The sequence below is a fragment of the Castor canadensis genome, chromosome 15 (genome assembly GCF_047511655.1).
Source record: "Castor canadensis chromosome 15, mCasCan1.hap1v2, whole genome shotgun sequence".
Taxonomy (NCBI): domain Eukaryota; kingdom Metazoa; phylum Chordata; class Mammalia; order Rodentia; family Castoridae; genus Castor; species Castor canadensis.
The window spans coordinates 44,834,463-44,852,210 of record NC_133400.1 but is presented as its reverse complement, the minus strand read 5'-3'; the positions used below and the strand labels follow the sequence as shown (position 1 = coordinate 44,852,210).

At 36.6% G+C, this 17,748-nt stretch overlaps 1 protein-coding gene across 1 annotated transcript; it reads left to right on the top strand.

The window, feature by feature from the left end:
* Positions 1-5,490: 5,490 nt before the first annotated feature.
* Positions 5,491-16,584, top strand: LOC109680755 (guanylate-binding protein 6-like). Its single transcript, XM_074055377.1, is given in 12 exon segments — positions 5,491-5,686; positions 7,047-7,177; positions 9,375-9,484; positions 9,674-9,870; positions 10,998-11,048; positions 11,051-11,242; positions 12,730-12,889; positions 12,891-13,008; positions 13,690-13,902; positions 14,750-14,852; positions 15,199-15,392; positions 16,312-16,584. Coding segments are annotated over 12 exon segments (1,884 nt in total). The 3' UTR covers positions 16,531-16,584.
* The last annotated feature ends 1,164 nt before the right edge of the window (positions 16,585-17,748 follow it).

The following is a 17,748-nucleotide window of genomic DNA, read 5'->3' as shown; positions in this document are numbered from 1 at the left end:
AACAAAATATTAGTAAACCAAAGCTTAGCAGTACATTAAAAGAATGGTATAACATGAACAAGTGGAATACATATGGGATATAGTTCAACATTAAAAAATCAATGCTTGTGATACATCACATGAACAGAATGAAGTATAAAAATCAATCATTTCAATTGATACAGAAAAGTAATTTGACAAAATTCAATGCTGTTTTTTGATTAAAAAACTAAACAAATATATCAAAGGAAACTACTTCAATACAATAAAAGTAGTATGTGAAAAACCCACAGCAAACATTGTTTTCAGTGGTGGAAGATGGCAGCTCCTTCTCTTAAAATGAGGAATAACATAAGGATGGTATCTTTTGTCGCTTCTAGCCAACATAGCACTGGAAGCATTAATCAGAGAAGTTAGGCAAGAAAAAGAAACAAAAGGCATTCAAATTGGAAAGGAAGAAGTAAAATTATCTGTTTCCAGATGTGGTGATCGTTCATCCATGCTGATACAGCATTATTTATAAGACCTAAAAAGTGGCAGCCAATCAGGTCTCTGTATGGATGGGTGAACAGCTAAGCAAAATGTGGTATATGTGTACAACAGAATATTATTTAGCTTTAAAAATGAAGGAAATTCTGACGTATGTCACAAACACGAATGAATCCTGAGGTCATTGTGCTAAGTGAAGTAAGCCAGTCACCAAACACAGACACTGAATGATTCTACTTATTTGAAGTTTTTTGACTAGTCAAAATCATAAAGACATTAAATAGAATGGCAATTACCAGGAGTCAGAGGAATAGGACTTGAGAAACTTTTGTTTAATGACTGTAGTTGCAAGATGAAAACCATCTTGCAGAAGGATAGTAGTGATGGCTGCCAGACAGCATGATGATATGTATCGCCTCTGAGTGATACATTTAAAATGGTTAAGGTGGTAATTTTTTAAAATTTTCTTTTCTTTTTTTATTGTTGTCCTGGGGGTACACTGTGGCATTTACAAAAGTTCTTACATCAAATATATCATAATTGAATTCACCCCCTCCATCATTCTCCTTTATCCTCCCTACCCCCATTCCTGGAATAGTTTCAACAAGGTCTTGTTTTTGCATTTTCATAGATGAGAACATAATATTTCCCCCATATTCACCCTCTTACACTCTTCTCCCACATTCTCCCCCCTCGAACTGGTACTAACCCCCAGACAGGTCCTGCTCTGCTCACCTGTTCTCCATTTTTGTAAAAAAAAAAAAGCACTTTTGTTTGTTTAAGATACCTATAAATTGGTTTCCTTGTAACTTTTCCATGTATGTATGTATTATAACCCCAATTGATTCATCTCCTCTATATTTCTGTTTTCTACTTTAGTCCTCTTCTTACAGTGATTTCAACAGGTTTAAAAATTCTGAACTCAATAGAAAGTACATCAAGCATATTCATCTTCTTAACTTCTTTCTTCCACCCTCCGTCTCTCGGATGTGACCTCCCCTTAGCATGACCTGTTTTTCATAATATTGCTTTTATTTGTATTGGGTCTATATTCCACATATGGGAGAAAGCATGCGGCATTTGGCCTTCTGAGTCTGACTAACTTCCCTTAAGATGATGTTCTACAGTTGCATCCATTTACCTGCAAACAACAAAATTTCATTCTTCTTTGTGACTGAATAAAATTCCATTGTATATAAATACCACATAAATTTTATGTTATGTGTATTTTATCATAGTTTTCCTATGATCATTAACAAAAGGGAAGAGTCAGTGCTCTTCATGGATCTCCCTTTTCATAAAGCTACTCCAAACTTTATAAATCTCTGTTGGAAAAAATTAGTACCTACTTTACTGGCTTTTATCAAATAATAGCTGTAGTAACAACTGAGTTGGGTCAGACAGATTTCCCTCAGGGACATGAGGTCACTGGTGGCATTTGTTACACAAATTAGCTCTCAGGTTTGGTAATCTGGGATTTACAATTACTTCAACTGATTCTTATGTACATCAGGTTTTGCAAATCACCAAGAGTGAGTGAAATTACTTTAGTAATGTGAGGCTGCAATTTGCAATTTCACAACTGAGGCACAACAGGCCTAGGTTTTATAAATAAATTGTGCCATAAATTTCTCATCTTCTGTCAGTTTCCCTGACTCTTCTTGAAAAGAAGAATGCAAGCCCACTAATTATAACGTGTCTGTGACGGGCTCATGTTTTACTTCTGTAACCTCAAAGCATCTAAGAAAGGAAGTGTGAACAGGAGCAGTGGGTTTTCATCTTATTATCATTTCATTCCAATGAAAAATTTAGTTTCACACTTAAGTCTCTGTAATATCTATTTTAAAGGATGCTTTAAAATGCATTATCTAGTGGACCAATTTGTCAAGGTAGATTTTGCAGATTAATCTTCATCTCTCAATAAACAGTTAGTAAAATATTGTGAGTTAAACATTCTGCTATAATAAAAGTTTATAGCATCTCATTTAAAACTAAAACAAATTCAAGGTAGATCTCGTGATTTTACATGTAATTCTCATATACTTACTTACAGTGTGACTTTGCCAGCTCAAACTCCTTACTAAGGTTATATTGGTAGTTGTGTTAGTTACCTTTCCATTACTATAATAAATATCTGATGTAACAACTCATAAGATTTGAAAAGGTTTACTATGGCTCCCACTTTTGGAGGTTCTAGTCCATGGTTGATTGGTCCATTGCTTTTGAGTCTGGACTAGGCAGCATATCATGATGAGAGTGTATGGCAGAGCAATACTGTTCACCTCATTGCAGGAAGCAAAAGAGAAGAGGAAGGGGCCAGTGTCTTGGAGGACTTTTCCTCTTGACTTGAACACTTCCTAGACCCACCTGTTAGAGGTTTCCCAATTGCTACTGGGACCAAGCCTTTAACACATGGCTTTTGAGGGACATTCAACATTCAAACTATAGCAATAGTAAGCTAAAGAGTTGGAAAATTTTGACAATAGATATTTGTTAACAAACATAAAAATATAAAAATATTTGAGTGATTTTGACAAAAGTTTTTGCATATTTTCACAATAACAATTTAGAGATATCATGAGAAACCATTTAAACATAAGATAATCAAGTATTTCCCAGGAGACTCATGCAAACATAGTGTTTTTAATGTTTAATATTTTCTAATTAAACCTTAATTTTGAAAAAAAATTCTGAATTGCAGAGAATGTTTCAGATTATAGGAAAGTTTAGATACTTTTTACTGAGTGTTGTTCCAGGTGATATCTTTGACATTGTGTTCTTTATTTCTAAATGGATGTATAACATTTTCTGCTTCCCTTTTTCTTTTTTTTTTTAGACAGAGTCTCCTGATGTAGCTAAGGCTGGCCTTGGACTTTTTGAAACTCCTGCCTCTGCTTCCCAAGTGCTGGGATTCTAAGCATGAACTAGCATGTCAGATTTTTCTATTTCCATTCTTAATTCTGATTTTCATTTGGCAACGTTAGTTGCAGAGACCTGGACCTCTCACCACTAAATACATCAGAATCCATCTCTTAAGATCCAGATAATTTCCTACATGTCTTTCTTGACACAGACCCTACCTTCTTTGGCTCTACCTCAGTCACCCATGGCTCCTTGACACTCTCTGGTTCTTGTTCCCATCATTTTGCTTACCTTGTCTCCTGCTGACAATAACAGTGAAACCTTCATGTATTTAACATTGCTGATCTCTTCCCTTTTCTAGAAGCTCACTTTGCCTCTGAAATTTATGCATCCACAGGACTCCTATTTTTCCCTTAGGATTTTGTATCTTATGAAACATCATCTCCATGAGATTAAGTTACTTGTACATAAGCTTTTCAACCATGTTACTCACACAGACCCTGTCCTCAGAAGAATTTCAATTTAACAAATGTTGACTTCAGTACATCTTGTGTGCTCAACATAAGGACTGAGCAGAGAACAAGATAGACAAGGTACCTGTTTCTCCATGTTTACTACAGTTAGAGATAATTACAGGTGTGATAAACAGTGAACTGCAATCAGTGTTGTCTGCTGAGTTCCTAGTTTGTTATAGTTACTGAGAGGCATAGGTACATACCCTCTAGTATCCATTCTTCCCTTCTCCGATGCTGATAGAACACCTGCTTATTTATTGTGTCCATGTTTTCCTAGAGTGTGGAGGGCAATTCCAGCTGGAAATGGTAATGTGATAATTTAAGACATCATTTTTAAGTTGAAGTGGTGAATTCTTAAAGGAGGGTCTATATTTCTCTCCCATCCCAATCTGCTATTACTGTACATATGGTGGCATACTTTTTTGGACCTTGGATTGACTCTTCTAATTGAGAAAGTATTTTAAAGATGTATCCTGGGCCTCAGTACTTTAATGAAACACATCCACTTTATCAGTTGTGAACAATTAACCCAGGAGTTTATATAAAATAATTGTATATTTAAATTATTTAAGATTCCTTTTTTTCTACTTCTCATAGACAAACCTAATCCTAACTAATACTGTTCCTCTAACATTACTTTGAGGGTAGAAGCAATAGCTTACAAATAATTTTATCCTAGGAAGAAAAACAAAGTTTCTGGTACAATATAGATGCTCAGCCAATATATTTAAGTCAATAAGAGACAGTAGTAATAGGACTGGGCATCAAGCAATGAAAATATGAAAGCATTCCATTCAAAAGGAGTGGATGAACTGGAGCTCTATGTGAGGTACCAGTCATGCAAGGAGAGAGCCCAGTCTAGATACCACTGAGTGGTTGTGGAAAGAGGGCCTAACTCTACAGAAATAAGAGGATCCTGCCACATTACACCGATACATTAGGGAGACTGTTGAGTGTGACTAGAAAGCCCTTGTAGGATACTGATTAAGGAGCACATGGGGGTACTCAAGGTATTGAGAAAGATTATTCTGCCAGATGACTGACTGCAAAGCATGGCTTGGTGAAACAGAATCCCCTTGTTTCCCAATAGTGGAACTACTATATGTAGTCCACATATGTATAGAAGTAAATCCTTCAGTATTTCAGGTTTTTTCTTTGTTGTGTCTTGCAGTGCTGAAGATTAAACCCAGGGCCTTGTACATATTAAGCAAGTGCCTTACCATTGAGCTACATCCCCAGTCTTTATTCTTCAATCTTCCTGAACTTCATCTTAGATATATACAAGGTGAATGTAATAAACCTTAACCTTTAAGATTCTTATAAACATCAGTGAGCTCAGGTATGTGACGCATATGTTATGGTGCTCAGAGCAATCTCAGTGCATGGTAAATGTTGCTTGCATTTTATTTTTATTAAGGAGGTAAAACTTTGGACTGTTAATACCTATTATTTCATTACTATCAGCATCAGAGATTATGATAGAGAAAGTGCCATGAAGTCCTCTAATGTTATCCTACGTTTTGTGCCAGAGGAAAAGTACAACAGCCCTCTGTTGTTATAAACAAGATTTGATTAATCTTGAGGCTGGGAATAAATTTGTGACATCATTTCTACTGAGAGGCTCCTCTTCTCTTGTAGAAGACTCATGGCATCTGAGTCCACTGCATTTCTATTGACTCCCATGTGTCTGGTGAAATATAGGAATGGGCATCTGTCCGTAAACAACTATGCCTTGAAGATTCTTCATAAGATTTATCAGCCTGTGGTGGTCGTGGTGATAGCAGGACTGTATCATAAAGAAAAATCCTACTTGGTAAACCGTCTTGCAAGAGAAAATATTGGTGAGTGAGGTCCCATTTTCTTGACATCAGCTTTATCTGAGTTACTTCCTATATCTCCAGTGTCACATTGAAGGGAGATTCTAAATCTTTGGTCAAAAAATTGAATTCTAGTTCTCACTTACAACTTTGCAATCTTGTTTCTTTCTGTGTTCAAGCTTCTGGTTTATTATTTATATCTTTACTTGCTTGTTATTTGTTTTCTTATATTAGAATATATACCTATAGAGTAACAAACCTTATCTGACTTCTTTACTTCCAAATTTTTAGCAATAAGAATACTGGCTAAAACATATTTGGCACACAATAAATGCCCTTTACTTGAATAAAATTAAACCAAACCAGAATGTCTGTCTTTATCTCAGTGTTATCTTTAGTGGTTTTAGCTAGATTTCATGAAATTCCTGATTAGGGAACACATCTTGGTGTTGCAGAATACCTTATAGACTAGGATATCTAAGACTTACACTATGTGTAAATATAGCTTAATGTAAAGAGCATCTGCATTGAGAATATTTTTAAAAAGTAAGAAAAATGGCCAAGTTACTGAGTCCCAAGGGCAGAATGTGAGAATGTAAAGCATCATTAGCTGCTCATCAACATTTCCACCCTGGTCCCAGACAGGGGGCTCAGAACTTCTGTTCCCTTCTACTTGGAAAGAATTGGCGTAAATGTGATATGATTTCAGTTTGTTTTAGCTGCTGAGATCTCTTCATTAGATGTGATTTACAATGATTTCAAAAAACCTATTCTCTCTTTCTGATATTTCTATTCATAAAGATCAGACTAAGTCTGGCAGGGCTATAAGCTGGCTATAAATTATCACAGTTTTAGCACTTACATGCTTTTGTCCCCAAAGGGCATCTTTTTCATTCTGATTTAATTGCTGCTCTATTTCCTGATCCTTGAACACTTGATCCTTAGCAGTTAATTAATAAATAATTAATAACTAAATTGCTTTCTTTTATTGCACAGAGGATTGGAAGATCTTGATCTAATTGCAGTATGTTCAACTGCTTTAATCTCTTTTGGGAGTCAGGATGATTGAATGTTACAAATCAAAGCTTCCTTCTGAGCAGTCTGTCATTTCTCTCATTTAGGCCACTTGCAGGCCACACAGACATGGATACAGATATCCTTACAGTGGTGTAAATGGAATTAGCAATTATGGCTCAATCAAACTTTAAAACAAAACAGGCTGAGAACAAAGGATATGATGTGGGTAGATGACACAAAGTTGGATATTCTCATTGAAATGGAGAAAGCATTGTTTTTTGTCTTGCACTACTTGTCATCCAACTCTGACTTTGTAGTCTCTGGTTTCCTTAGATGATCTGCTGTCATTATAAGTGTCTTTCTTCAGGTTTTCTTCTTCTGGACCCCACAGTGGAATCTGAAACAAAGGGCATCTGGATGTGGTATATGCCTCACCCTTCCAAGCCAAACCACACACTTATCCTTTTGGATGCTGTAGGCTTCAGTGATGTGGAAAAGGTAAGTCAGAGAGTCTCAGATCCATTTTACTCTAGATTTTCTTAGCTTTTCATGATCCTTTGTAATTTAACTACTGTGATCTGTTCCTGACCTCTTGAAATTCAGTTGTATGGAATGAGGCTTACTTTAGTCTCTTTGAAGACCATATCATATAATGTTGTTTAGGAAAACCTTTTTTTTCCCCAAGAACTAAAGTGAATAATTTCAATCATCTTAATAAACTTTTATTGAAAAGCTGAGCTTAGGTTCCCGGCCAATACCATAGATATGGCTGTAGAAGATAAAGGTCCTGCTCTCTGTAAGTTTTCTGCCCAGGTGAGGAGACTAGGTGTATGGGTCTGCTATAACACCATGTGATCACTGCTCTGGTGTGAGTTTCCTGGAAAGCAGACTAAGAGACAGGCAGACTAAGAGACAGGCAGGAGGCTTTTTAATGTGGGTTTAGACTGATTAGCTTTAAAATTGGGATAAAATGAACAACTTCTCTGTTTCTTTTTTCTCTCTTCCCCTTCATTTCTTCCACATATGGAGGTTAAACTGGACACAATACCTATATTTCTATAAGCCTCCATTCTGCCCATAAGGAAATACAGATTTCGTCTTACTTATTAAACTACTTACCAAAGAGAGATATTGCCTTGGTGTCAAATATCTATCATTATTAAGCAGAAACAGTGGCTCATGCCTGTAATCCTAACCACTCAGGAGGCAGTGATCAGGAGGATTGTGGTTTGCAGCCAGCCCCAGGAAAATAGTTCATGAGATCATGAGACCCTGTCTTGAAAATACACCACACAAAAAATGGCTGGTGGAGTGGCTCATGTGGTAAAATGCCTGCCCAGCAAGTGTAAGGCCCTGAGTTCGAACTCCAGTACCACCAAAATCAAACAAAATCTATTATTGTTTTTCCTAACACCAACTTTTTCTGATCCTAGTCAGTTACTCTTTAAAGTAATTAGAATTTGGGAAATATGATATAGTGATGACATTTCATTTTCCAAATTCTCACATTCTATGTTTAGATTTCAGGGTCTTCACTTTCTCAAGGGTTTTCAAAAACATATCACATTTTTACTACAACTGAGTGCTAATGTCTGCAATAACTTAGGCAATGCAACAACAATTTTGCCTGTCTTCAAGGCCCTTCAATATTACACACGGGAGCTTGCTTTAGGGCTACAACATCTGCATCCATTCTCTACTCTGTCAGTCAAATCTAATGATTCTTAGCTTATTTTGTTCTAATGCTAATGTGGCTTCTGAAATTTTTCTACTTACTTACTTCAGGTTCACACTTTATATATCTTTTCACACTCAGCACAAAATTTCCATAAAAATTCCAGACTGTGTATGTACTTATTTCTGAACTCCCATAGCTTTTGTTCTCTTTTTATAATTCACCATTTTATTCAGTGGAATGGCTAATATTTTTACTGCTGGAATCTATCAGTAACATGTAAACTCTGAGTATATTATCACCTTTGCATCATTTAGTTTCTAAATGAGACAGTCATCTTGATTTAATAGTGGTTCTGTTTATCTTCTTTTCACCATTACTAAGCAAAGTGTGTGACGTGTAGTACTACCTCATCAATATTTAGTTTCATTAAATTTAGTTCGAGTGCTCAATGGTGACAAGTACAGAGTTTATGATATATGAAGACAGCTTTCTTATTGTTGAATGAACATGTGATGTTGTAATTACAGAACAATTAATTGCTCACCAGGCACTCTACTTTTTCTACTTCTGCTTCCTAATAAACAAGGTCAATAGCATTTTTTAGTAACACCCAAATATTTAATTTTTTTAGATGTGGTTTGAACAGTCAGTTGTGGCTACTGGAGTTTATTATTACACAGCCCCCTTATTGTTAAGTGAACATTTGGTACCACTTACTACTAAACAACTAATTGCTCATCAGACCCTCTGATTTTTTTCTGTACTATTATTTCATCCCATTCAGAAAAAGGACTCTATGAGAAAAGTATTCTTAGAATTTTTTCATTGCTGCAGAAACTAAGGTCATAAGAAATGTCAATGTAATGGTCAAGGTGAGACTTGACTTTAATTCTATTTCCAGGTGTTTGGTTTGTACCAGCACTGTGCCATCTGGAGTAACAAATGATGATCGAACAATGCGCTGAATTAATATCTAATGAAAAGACTGATGGATACTTGTCCTAATATATTTTCTAGGGTGACCCTAAGAATGACTTGTGGATTTTTGCCCTGGCTGTGCTGTTGAGCAGCACTTTTGCCTACAACAGCACAGGCACCATTGACAATGATGCCTTGGAGAAGTTTCAGTATCCTTTCCAGTTTTACTGAGAAATTTATGAGAATGGAGACCAAATTGGATTCCTCCTCCCCCTGTGGCTGAGTTGCCCTTGGTGGAACAAAGGGGACTCAAGGCAAAAGAGAGTGTTTATGCTTTTTTTCATGAGGGAAATGTGGGAATTGTCATTGGTAGCTCTTTTTCCTTAGCCAAGTCCTAGTTATGTGACAGAGCTGACAGATCTAATAAGGGTGAAGTCCTCCCCAAGTCCTGATGGAGTAGAAGATGCCACAGAGTTTATAACTTTTTTTCCAGATTTTATCTGGACTGTACTGGATTTCACTCAGGAGCTGGAGATAGATGGTCACCACCTCTCAGAAGATGATTATCTGGAAAATGCCTTGAAATTGATTCCAGGTATCAGAGCATGATCGGGTCAGATTGATGGCTGTTGAACACTGTCCATCATCTCTGAGGATGCTTTTGTATTTGAGACTAGATCAAAGCCTATCAAAGTAATGACTGGAACCTGACCTGTGATTTTTTTGATAAGTTAGAGTGTCTAGACTTAAGATCAATCAGGAAGAGTAAGGTTTAATGAATATAGAAACTATTTAAAACCAATTTGTGGTGACTATAATTTGTATCTTAGAATTCAGATTACAGTGGGCACTAAACTTTTCCAAAGACCAGACATATGTGTTTCTTACCGTGCTTTTCCCTTCATATGTTGAAGAAAGCATTGAAAGAGGTAATTGCTAGACATAAAATCATAATAAAGAACCTATTTTGTTTAATTTTTCTTGTTCTTCTCAAAGAAGTGTACACATAAGTATATATGAATAGTAGTAATTGTATAGCTATATTATCTACGAAGTGTTTTTATACCCTGAATAGAAGTAAACAACTAATTTCAGTCTATACTTTTTCAATATTTCTGGTATCTTCAAGGTTTTCTATTTTTATATCCACATCATGAAATTATTTTAATGTATTAAGTTTGTGTGGGAGAGTTCCTGATAAAATTCATGAGTTTATTAATAAGAGGTCATATTTAGTTTGCAGAGTTTATACCAAAAATGCGTTATCCTATTTGTAGTGTGTAAGTTTTTAACAGCAATCAAAAGTTTTCCTTAACTGAACAAGGTGGCATCTCTCCTATGTTAGTTGTTTCTGTATTATTCCTGTTTTTATCTCTTCTTTATTCAGACCTATATATTTGACTTCCAGTATTGGTAGATATAGACCAGAAACTAACTGTCCATTAATTAAATCACTCAATAAACATGTAATAAAGCAGACATCATGCTTGGTTCTATGGATACCAGTCATGAGTTTCTTTACCTGGACAGAGGTTTCCCAAAATTTATTTCCAGAGTTACATCATTGGTATGTTGGATTTGCACTGAGCTATTGAATGAAAGTGTAAACGGAGATCTATGACAATGGAGACTCCAAAGAACAAAAATCTCCAGTCATATAATTTTTGAGCTGCCTTGTTCCAAGACTGTACTCACTATAACTCTATTTTCCTTTCTACTCAGGTGACAGTCCCAGAGCTAAATATTCCAACATGTCCAGAGAGTGTATTAGGCATCTTTTCCAAAACAAAAGTGTTTTGTCTTTGACCAGCCAAAATATGCAGAGGAGCTCCTAGCTCATATGGAGGATGTGATAGACAATCAACTGGATTCTAAATTCCAAGAACAATCAAGAAGTTTCTGTTCTTACATCTTCACGCATGGAAGGACCAAGACCCTCAGGGAAGGAATCCAGGTCACTGGAAATTGTGAGTTTCCCTTCAGTTCTTGAAATCATAGTTCTGTGTAGCCTAATATGTGTTTACTTTTAGAACATGTTCTTCAGTAGTATTTTTTACTGTATATAATAATGTATATTTATAATGATTCCTACCCCAATGAGAAATATTGTGTTTATGTCATGAGATTTACAAAATCCTTTCCAGTATCTCACAATTGCCATTACTATTAAGAGATACCACATATATGAAGAACCCCATGTTTGATGGAAGAGCACTAACTGGCTGTAAAAATAGTCCCATGGTTTGAATGTTGTTTGTTCCTCAAAGGTTTACTTGTTGAGGCTGTGTCACCAATATAATCATAGTAAGGTGGGGAAACCTTTAAAAGGTGGGGTCTACGAAAAGTTAATGATGTCATGTGGCCCCATCCTTGGAAGGGGTTAATGCTGATCTCGGAGTGAGTGAATGCTTATGAGAATGGGTTGTTACAAAGCAAGGCCACTGCATGAGCTTGGCCCCTTCTAAATGTGGCTGCTTCTCTTTCCTTTTCTTTGCCATGTTGTGATGCAAGCAGGTGGCCTTAACAAGGCCACTGTTGTCACACCATTTGGATCCTTCACCCTCCAGAATCATGAGCTAAAATAATCCTTATTACTTTACAAAGTACCCAGACTCAGGTATTTTGTTAGAACAAAACAAAACAGACTGAAACAAGATATATTGTCTTCTCAGGAGGAGACCTAAAACATAATATTTTTTGTTTTCAATTTATTTCTATTATATTTTTCAAAAGGGACTGAGAAAAACCAACAAAAAATAAATATTAGCTGATGAGTCCCTGAAAATCTGTTTAAAGCTTAATAACTAAAAATCAGCATTATCTGGATGGGCTGACTTTATCTGTATACTTGTGTACTTATTGTTTTTAAAATTTGTGTTAATGCATAATAATTTTTCTTGAATAATTCTGATTCTGTAGATGAAAGCATGCATTTAAAATAATTTAATGCTGTGCCCTCAAGAGCAATAGGATAGAGAGTAAATGTGAAAATGTAGGTGCTGATAGAGAAAATAGTGGGAGTATGTATTTGTTTGTCTTAGTCTTTGAGACTGTTATTACAACACATTGTAAACTGGATACCTTAGAAGCACAAATACTTATTTCTCATTGTTTTGAGGCTGGAAAGTTCAAAATCATGGTGCCAGTATGGTTGAGTCTGTTGAGAACTATGGTCCAGGTTGTGGACTGCTGACCCCTAGCTATTCACTCACATGGCAGAAGGGGCAAGTTAGCTCTATGGGTGTCTTCTGAAAGGACATTAATCCCAATCAAAAGACCTGATGACCTCATAAAGGCTTCGCCCTCTAATTCTACCACCTCGAGGGTTATGAATTTCGGGGGACATTAACATTCATTTCCCTTGCAGTGTATATGGTTATACAAGCATAATCTCAGAACCTTACATTTTGTTGAGTGAGAACTTGATATTTATATCTGTTTCTGATTTGTGCAGGGCTGGGGACACTGGTGGAGACCTATGTGGATGCCATTAACAGTGGAACTGTACCTTGTTTGGAGAAAGCTGTGACAACCCTGACCCAGCATGAAAACTCACTGGCTGTGCAAAAGGCATCCGACCACTACTGTAACCACATGGTCCAGAGAGTGAGGCTTTCCAGACACTCTTCAGGAGCTGCTGGACATGCACACAGCCTGCAAGAGGGAAGCCATTGCGACCTTCATGGAGCTGTCCTTCAAGGATGAAAATCAGGAGTTCCAGAAGAGACTAGTGGTAGTTTATCCAGATCATTATCTTTCCTGACCCTTCTCCTTGAAGAATGAAGCCCAGAGGTTCCCTTATTGTTCCCATGCATTTTAGATTCTTGTGAAGAATACAGTTCCAAAAGACTACACTCTACTCTGTTCTACTCTAAACTTCAAGCATTTTATCTGGAGCCCTCTCTGCTGTTGATAAAATCAGTATAGATATCCTTCTTAATTCTTCTTGTGGATTGAAATGACTATTTCTATGGATTTCTAGCCCACCCAGATTACCCTGAGCTGCTTATGGTTTCTGTGCATACCTTCCCATTCCTAGGAACCAGTTTCTCTTATGAGACCCTCATCCCAGGTTGTTCATCTTCTATTGTTCATTTTTGTATGATTGAAGATAAAATTACAAGGTGGTATAGACACAACAAAGCATAGAGATTGTGGATTGCAAACATGTTATCTCACAGATGAAGATCATGAGGTCCAAGAAGGTTAAGAAATTTTCCCATTGGCTTTCAGAGAGTTTTTATCGTTCTAAATAAGCTGTCTCACCATTCCTGATTCATCCCATGTTTTACTATACTAGAATGCTGTTCTCAGGTGAAATATAGTCAGGTTAATTTTCTACCAGGACTTTTGGAATTTTATCTCCTCTGTACTTTGCTTCTGGTGACATCATCTTCATACATCTTGCTTGCAGGAAGTCATAATGGATAAGAAGATGGATTTCTTGCTAATGATAGAAGGGCCATCCTATACGTACTGTCAGCACGAACTGAATCGGCTTTCAAAGGCCCTAAAGAAAAATATTTCAGCAGGGACTTTCTCTGTTCCTGGAGGACACAAGCTCTACATGGAAACAATGGAAAAGTTTGAACAGGACTACTGGTAGCTGTTCAGGAAAGGAGTAAAGGTGAGAAGTAGGGAGAATGGGGGAAGTTTAGAGGATAGAGTCAAAGGGGTCTCCAGCATGAGGACAGCATGACACATTTATCTTTAATGCTTGTATTTAATATTTATTCCTGAGACTAGAAATGTTAATTTCTAAAGAAGAATAGAGATTTCAGATATTCAGGATAAACAGACAAAAATTACTCATTTCTTTACCCAACAAGATGTGGACTTGCAATGTTCCATGACTTGGTAATGTGCAAGGTCTAGTCAGAGTCTTAGCGGTCAAGGCTGAGAGAGAGAGAGAGAAAGTGAGAGAGAGAGAGAGAGAGAGAACTAAGCAGACAATTGAATATCGAGTGATGACACTGATGAATCTGAGAAAAATGTGGCACATATGTGGTATTAATAAAGACAATAATAGTATATCTAATATATATAAGCCTGTCATCACCCATAGATATGGCTCTTTTCTTAAACCCTTTAATTTATTCCTCCAAATAACATATAAGGGTAACACATACCCTTATTATGAACATTTTACAATCTGAACTGAGAGGCCCAGGTAGATTAAATAACTTGCCAAAAGTTACAGCCAGCCAAGCAGGAGAAAGCTGCAGCATACATTAGAGGTAAATATGAAAACATCATGTAATGGTGACAGATTGGAACTAGAGCAGATGGCAGAGGAACCAGAGGGAGAGGAAGCAGGAGATAAGAAGGTCTCTGGTCACACAGAGGAGCTGGTCTACTCTGTAGGATGTCCTTGTAGAAGTTTAATCATGAAGCAAAAGTATATATACACACACACACCAGACATGGTCCTCCCAATAGAAATCTAAGTTCTTTGCTCCTTCTTGGTTCTACAGGCACAAGAAGTCTTCCAGAAGTTCCTGAAATTCCAGGTTGCAAAAGAGATGTCCACCCTGCAGGCAGATACAACTCTCACCGATGAGGAGAAGGCAGTAGCAGGTTTGGAGCAGGGCTTAGCTTATAGTGGAATAGGTGGGCTTCTGAAATGCCTTCTGAGAGATCTGACAGGAGCACCTGCCCCACATAGGAGCTTCCTCTCCTTCTGTGGAATTCCCATGCTGCTGAAAATGAAAAAAAAAAAAAAAAACCAGAAAACAATGTGGAGTTGTGGCTGTACAAAGCCATACAGGCAGGGCCTTTTCCATCACCTTCTGAAATGTGGTCTTGGTATGGAGCTGGGTGAATTCCTGCCTTCTCTTTCAGATGTGGTTTGATCTTTTAGCTCAGGAAGGACATTAGTCTTCACCCATTACTCTCTTCCCTATTTAAACCCTTCTTGGAGCAGCCGAGCGGTCCAAGAAGGAAGTAGCTGATAAGAAACAGGAGCTGCTAAGACAGAAACAGAATGAGCAGCAGCAATACATGGAGGCTGAAGAGACAACTTTCAAGGAACACATGGCCCAACTATGAAGGAAGCTTCAGGGGAAGAGAGAATGGCTCCTGAGAGAGCAGAATATAATGTTGCAGCATAAGCTGAAGGTAGATCTCCATGGCTTAAGAGTACCTAGTAGTCCTGGCACTCCAAGATGGGGTGGGGAAGTATACATCCAAATTATACAAGGAAGCACCATTATCATTTGTTGTTTGTGATTCATTAAGAACTTGGGTCATTTTTTTTTTTCAAGATGTCTTTGTGTTTTGCTCCATGTTTTAACTCTGGAGAGTTCAGGTCATCTATGGCTCCTACAGGTTGTTGCTGAATATAGACAGGGCTTGAGCTGCTGTTTGGGAGATTTTTAGATGATTTCTTGAGGGCCTTATTAAACAGATTTTCCAAACATGTACAGTCAATATGAATAGCAATTTGTTTGCATCACCAAGACCCATGTTATCAGGAGCTGTACTACCAAAGACTGGAGGGGTATCCATGTTCACATAAACTATCAGGAATTTCCAGACTTAAAAACACAGAGAAGTGACAACACCTAAACTTACTGTAGTTGTCTCCAGGTGTGGAACCTGATTATAGCACATGGCAGCAGAGGAATTCCCTCATTGTCCATCTGGAAGTTACGTGAGAACCAAATTCTCTGTCAGCTAATAAATTCCCATTATGTGTGTAATATAGTGGCCCTGCTCATCAGGTGGGACCAAGATCTATGGAATCAGACCAATTGCTTTTTTGGAAATAATGTCAAGAATTTGCTCTAATATGTCAGTTAGTACAGTAGAAAATGCTAAGGAGGATATTAGTAAAGCTTAAACTATGCTTCCTCACAATTCTAAGTAGGACTCAGATGATATTCTTTGATGTCATTATCCTATAGTGATTGAGAAAACATTTTCAGATATAAAATAAAAATAGTTTGATAAAGTCCTTAAATATAAAGTGTAACTTAAAAGAATGTAGTTTTAAAAAATATACTTCATTTCCATCTTTTATTTATTTATTTTTTAGCTCCAGAAGGATTTTTTTGATGAAGATTTTGGAAAGAAATCTGTGGAGATGAATGTAGAGATAACACACTTGAAAAATATGATTGATATAACAAAAAATGCCTGGATTGCACAAACCTTGGACAAATTTGGCTATGAGCTGTCTTCAATATTGTCTCTTCCTTATGTATCTCTTTGTCAGATTGAAAAAGGCATGAACTTGCTATTTAAAAAGGATTAGTTTCCTTTTATGGAGATTATAGAGTGTGGATATATGCTTAGGCTTATTTTTGATGTTGCATGCTTTTTGTTTTCATTTATCAAAGTTTTAAATATGGTTACTAGAGGCTATCAGTCCGAATCCTACAATAAACAGAAGAAATACACAGATACTTTGGTATACCACGTTGTACATCATATCTAATTTTAGGAAACTTGTATTTACAATGTCACACACACAAAGGGTCCATTGATATGTTGGTTTTAATGACAAAAAGAAAATTACTTAAATATCATCTACATAAGATTGGTAATATAAATTTTACTATATGCAATGCTAGAATACTATTTGTGTAATAAAAAAATTGATAATGGATGAGCATATATCATAGAGTGAAAAAACCCAAGGTGCAAAATAATGCATATAGTCTGATCACTGTGGAAAAATGCAACTTACGCAGGAATGCATAGTTATACATGAAATGTCTGTGATAAGATTGGTGAAAAACTTGTGTCGCTGACTGTTTCTAAGTAGTATTGGGTAGAACCACTGTTTGAAAGGGTATATATAAATTACATACTCCATCTTTTAAATTTTGTAAAGAAATGTCTGTTGCTTGTTAGAAATATGTAAGAAAATTTAAAGCATAATACTAATTAAAATAATAAAAAAGAATGTGAAATTTGATATTAGATGATTAAATTGATCCTTGCTTCTAGAAATTACACCAGCAACTCAACAAGGGACTAAGGTCTGAGTCCTAGAGAGCATAACAATATACATACTGATTTTGTTTTCATTTTGGTTTGTTTTGAAATCTCTTATATTTGTTTCAAAATTAAGATATAAACTTTCCTGTGGCCTTTGATGTCTCAGCAAGGGCAGCTTCTACATCCTATCTCTGAGTTATCATTTAAAGGTTTTATTCTTCTAAATATGTGGTGGTGTAAAGGATTTTGCCATCCCTGTAATTTCAGTGTTGTTCTCCCTGTGGTATCCTGGACAGAGGAAACAATGTATCTTTTCAGACTTGGATCCCCTGGTGGGAGACAATAGAGCCTGATGGCATTGGCCCATAATTATTAGAATCCTAGCAGATGCATTTATATTAATAAGCTGCACAGTTGGAGGCTGCACAGTTGGCCTCTGAGCCTTTTCTGGGAGAATTCCTTAGATGGAGAATAGGACAGAGCATCCATAGCAACCACAGGGAGGTGGAGAAAATGATCAAGTGGAATG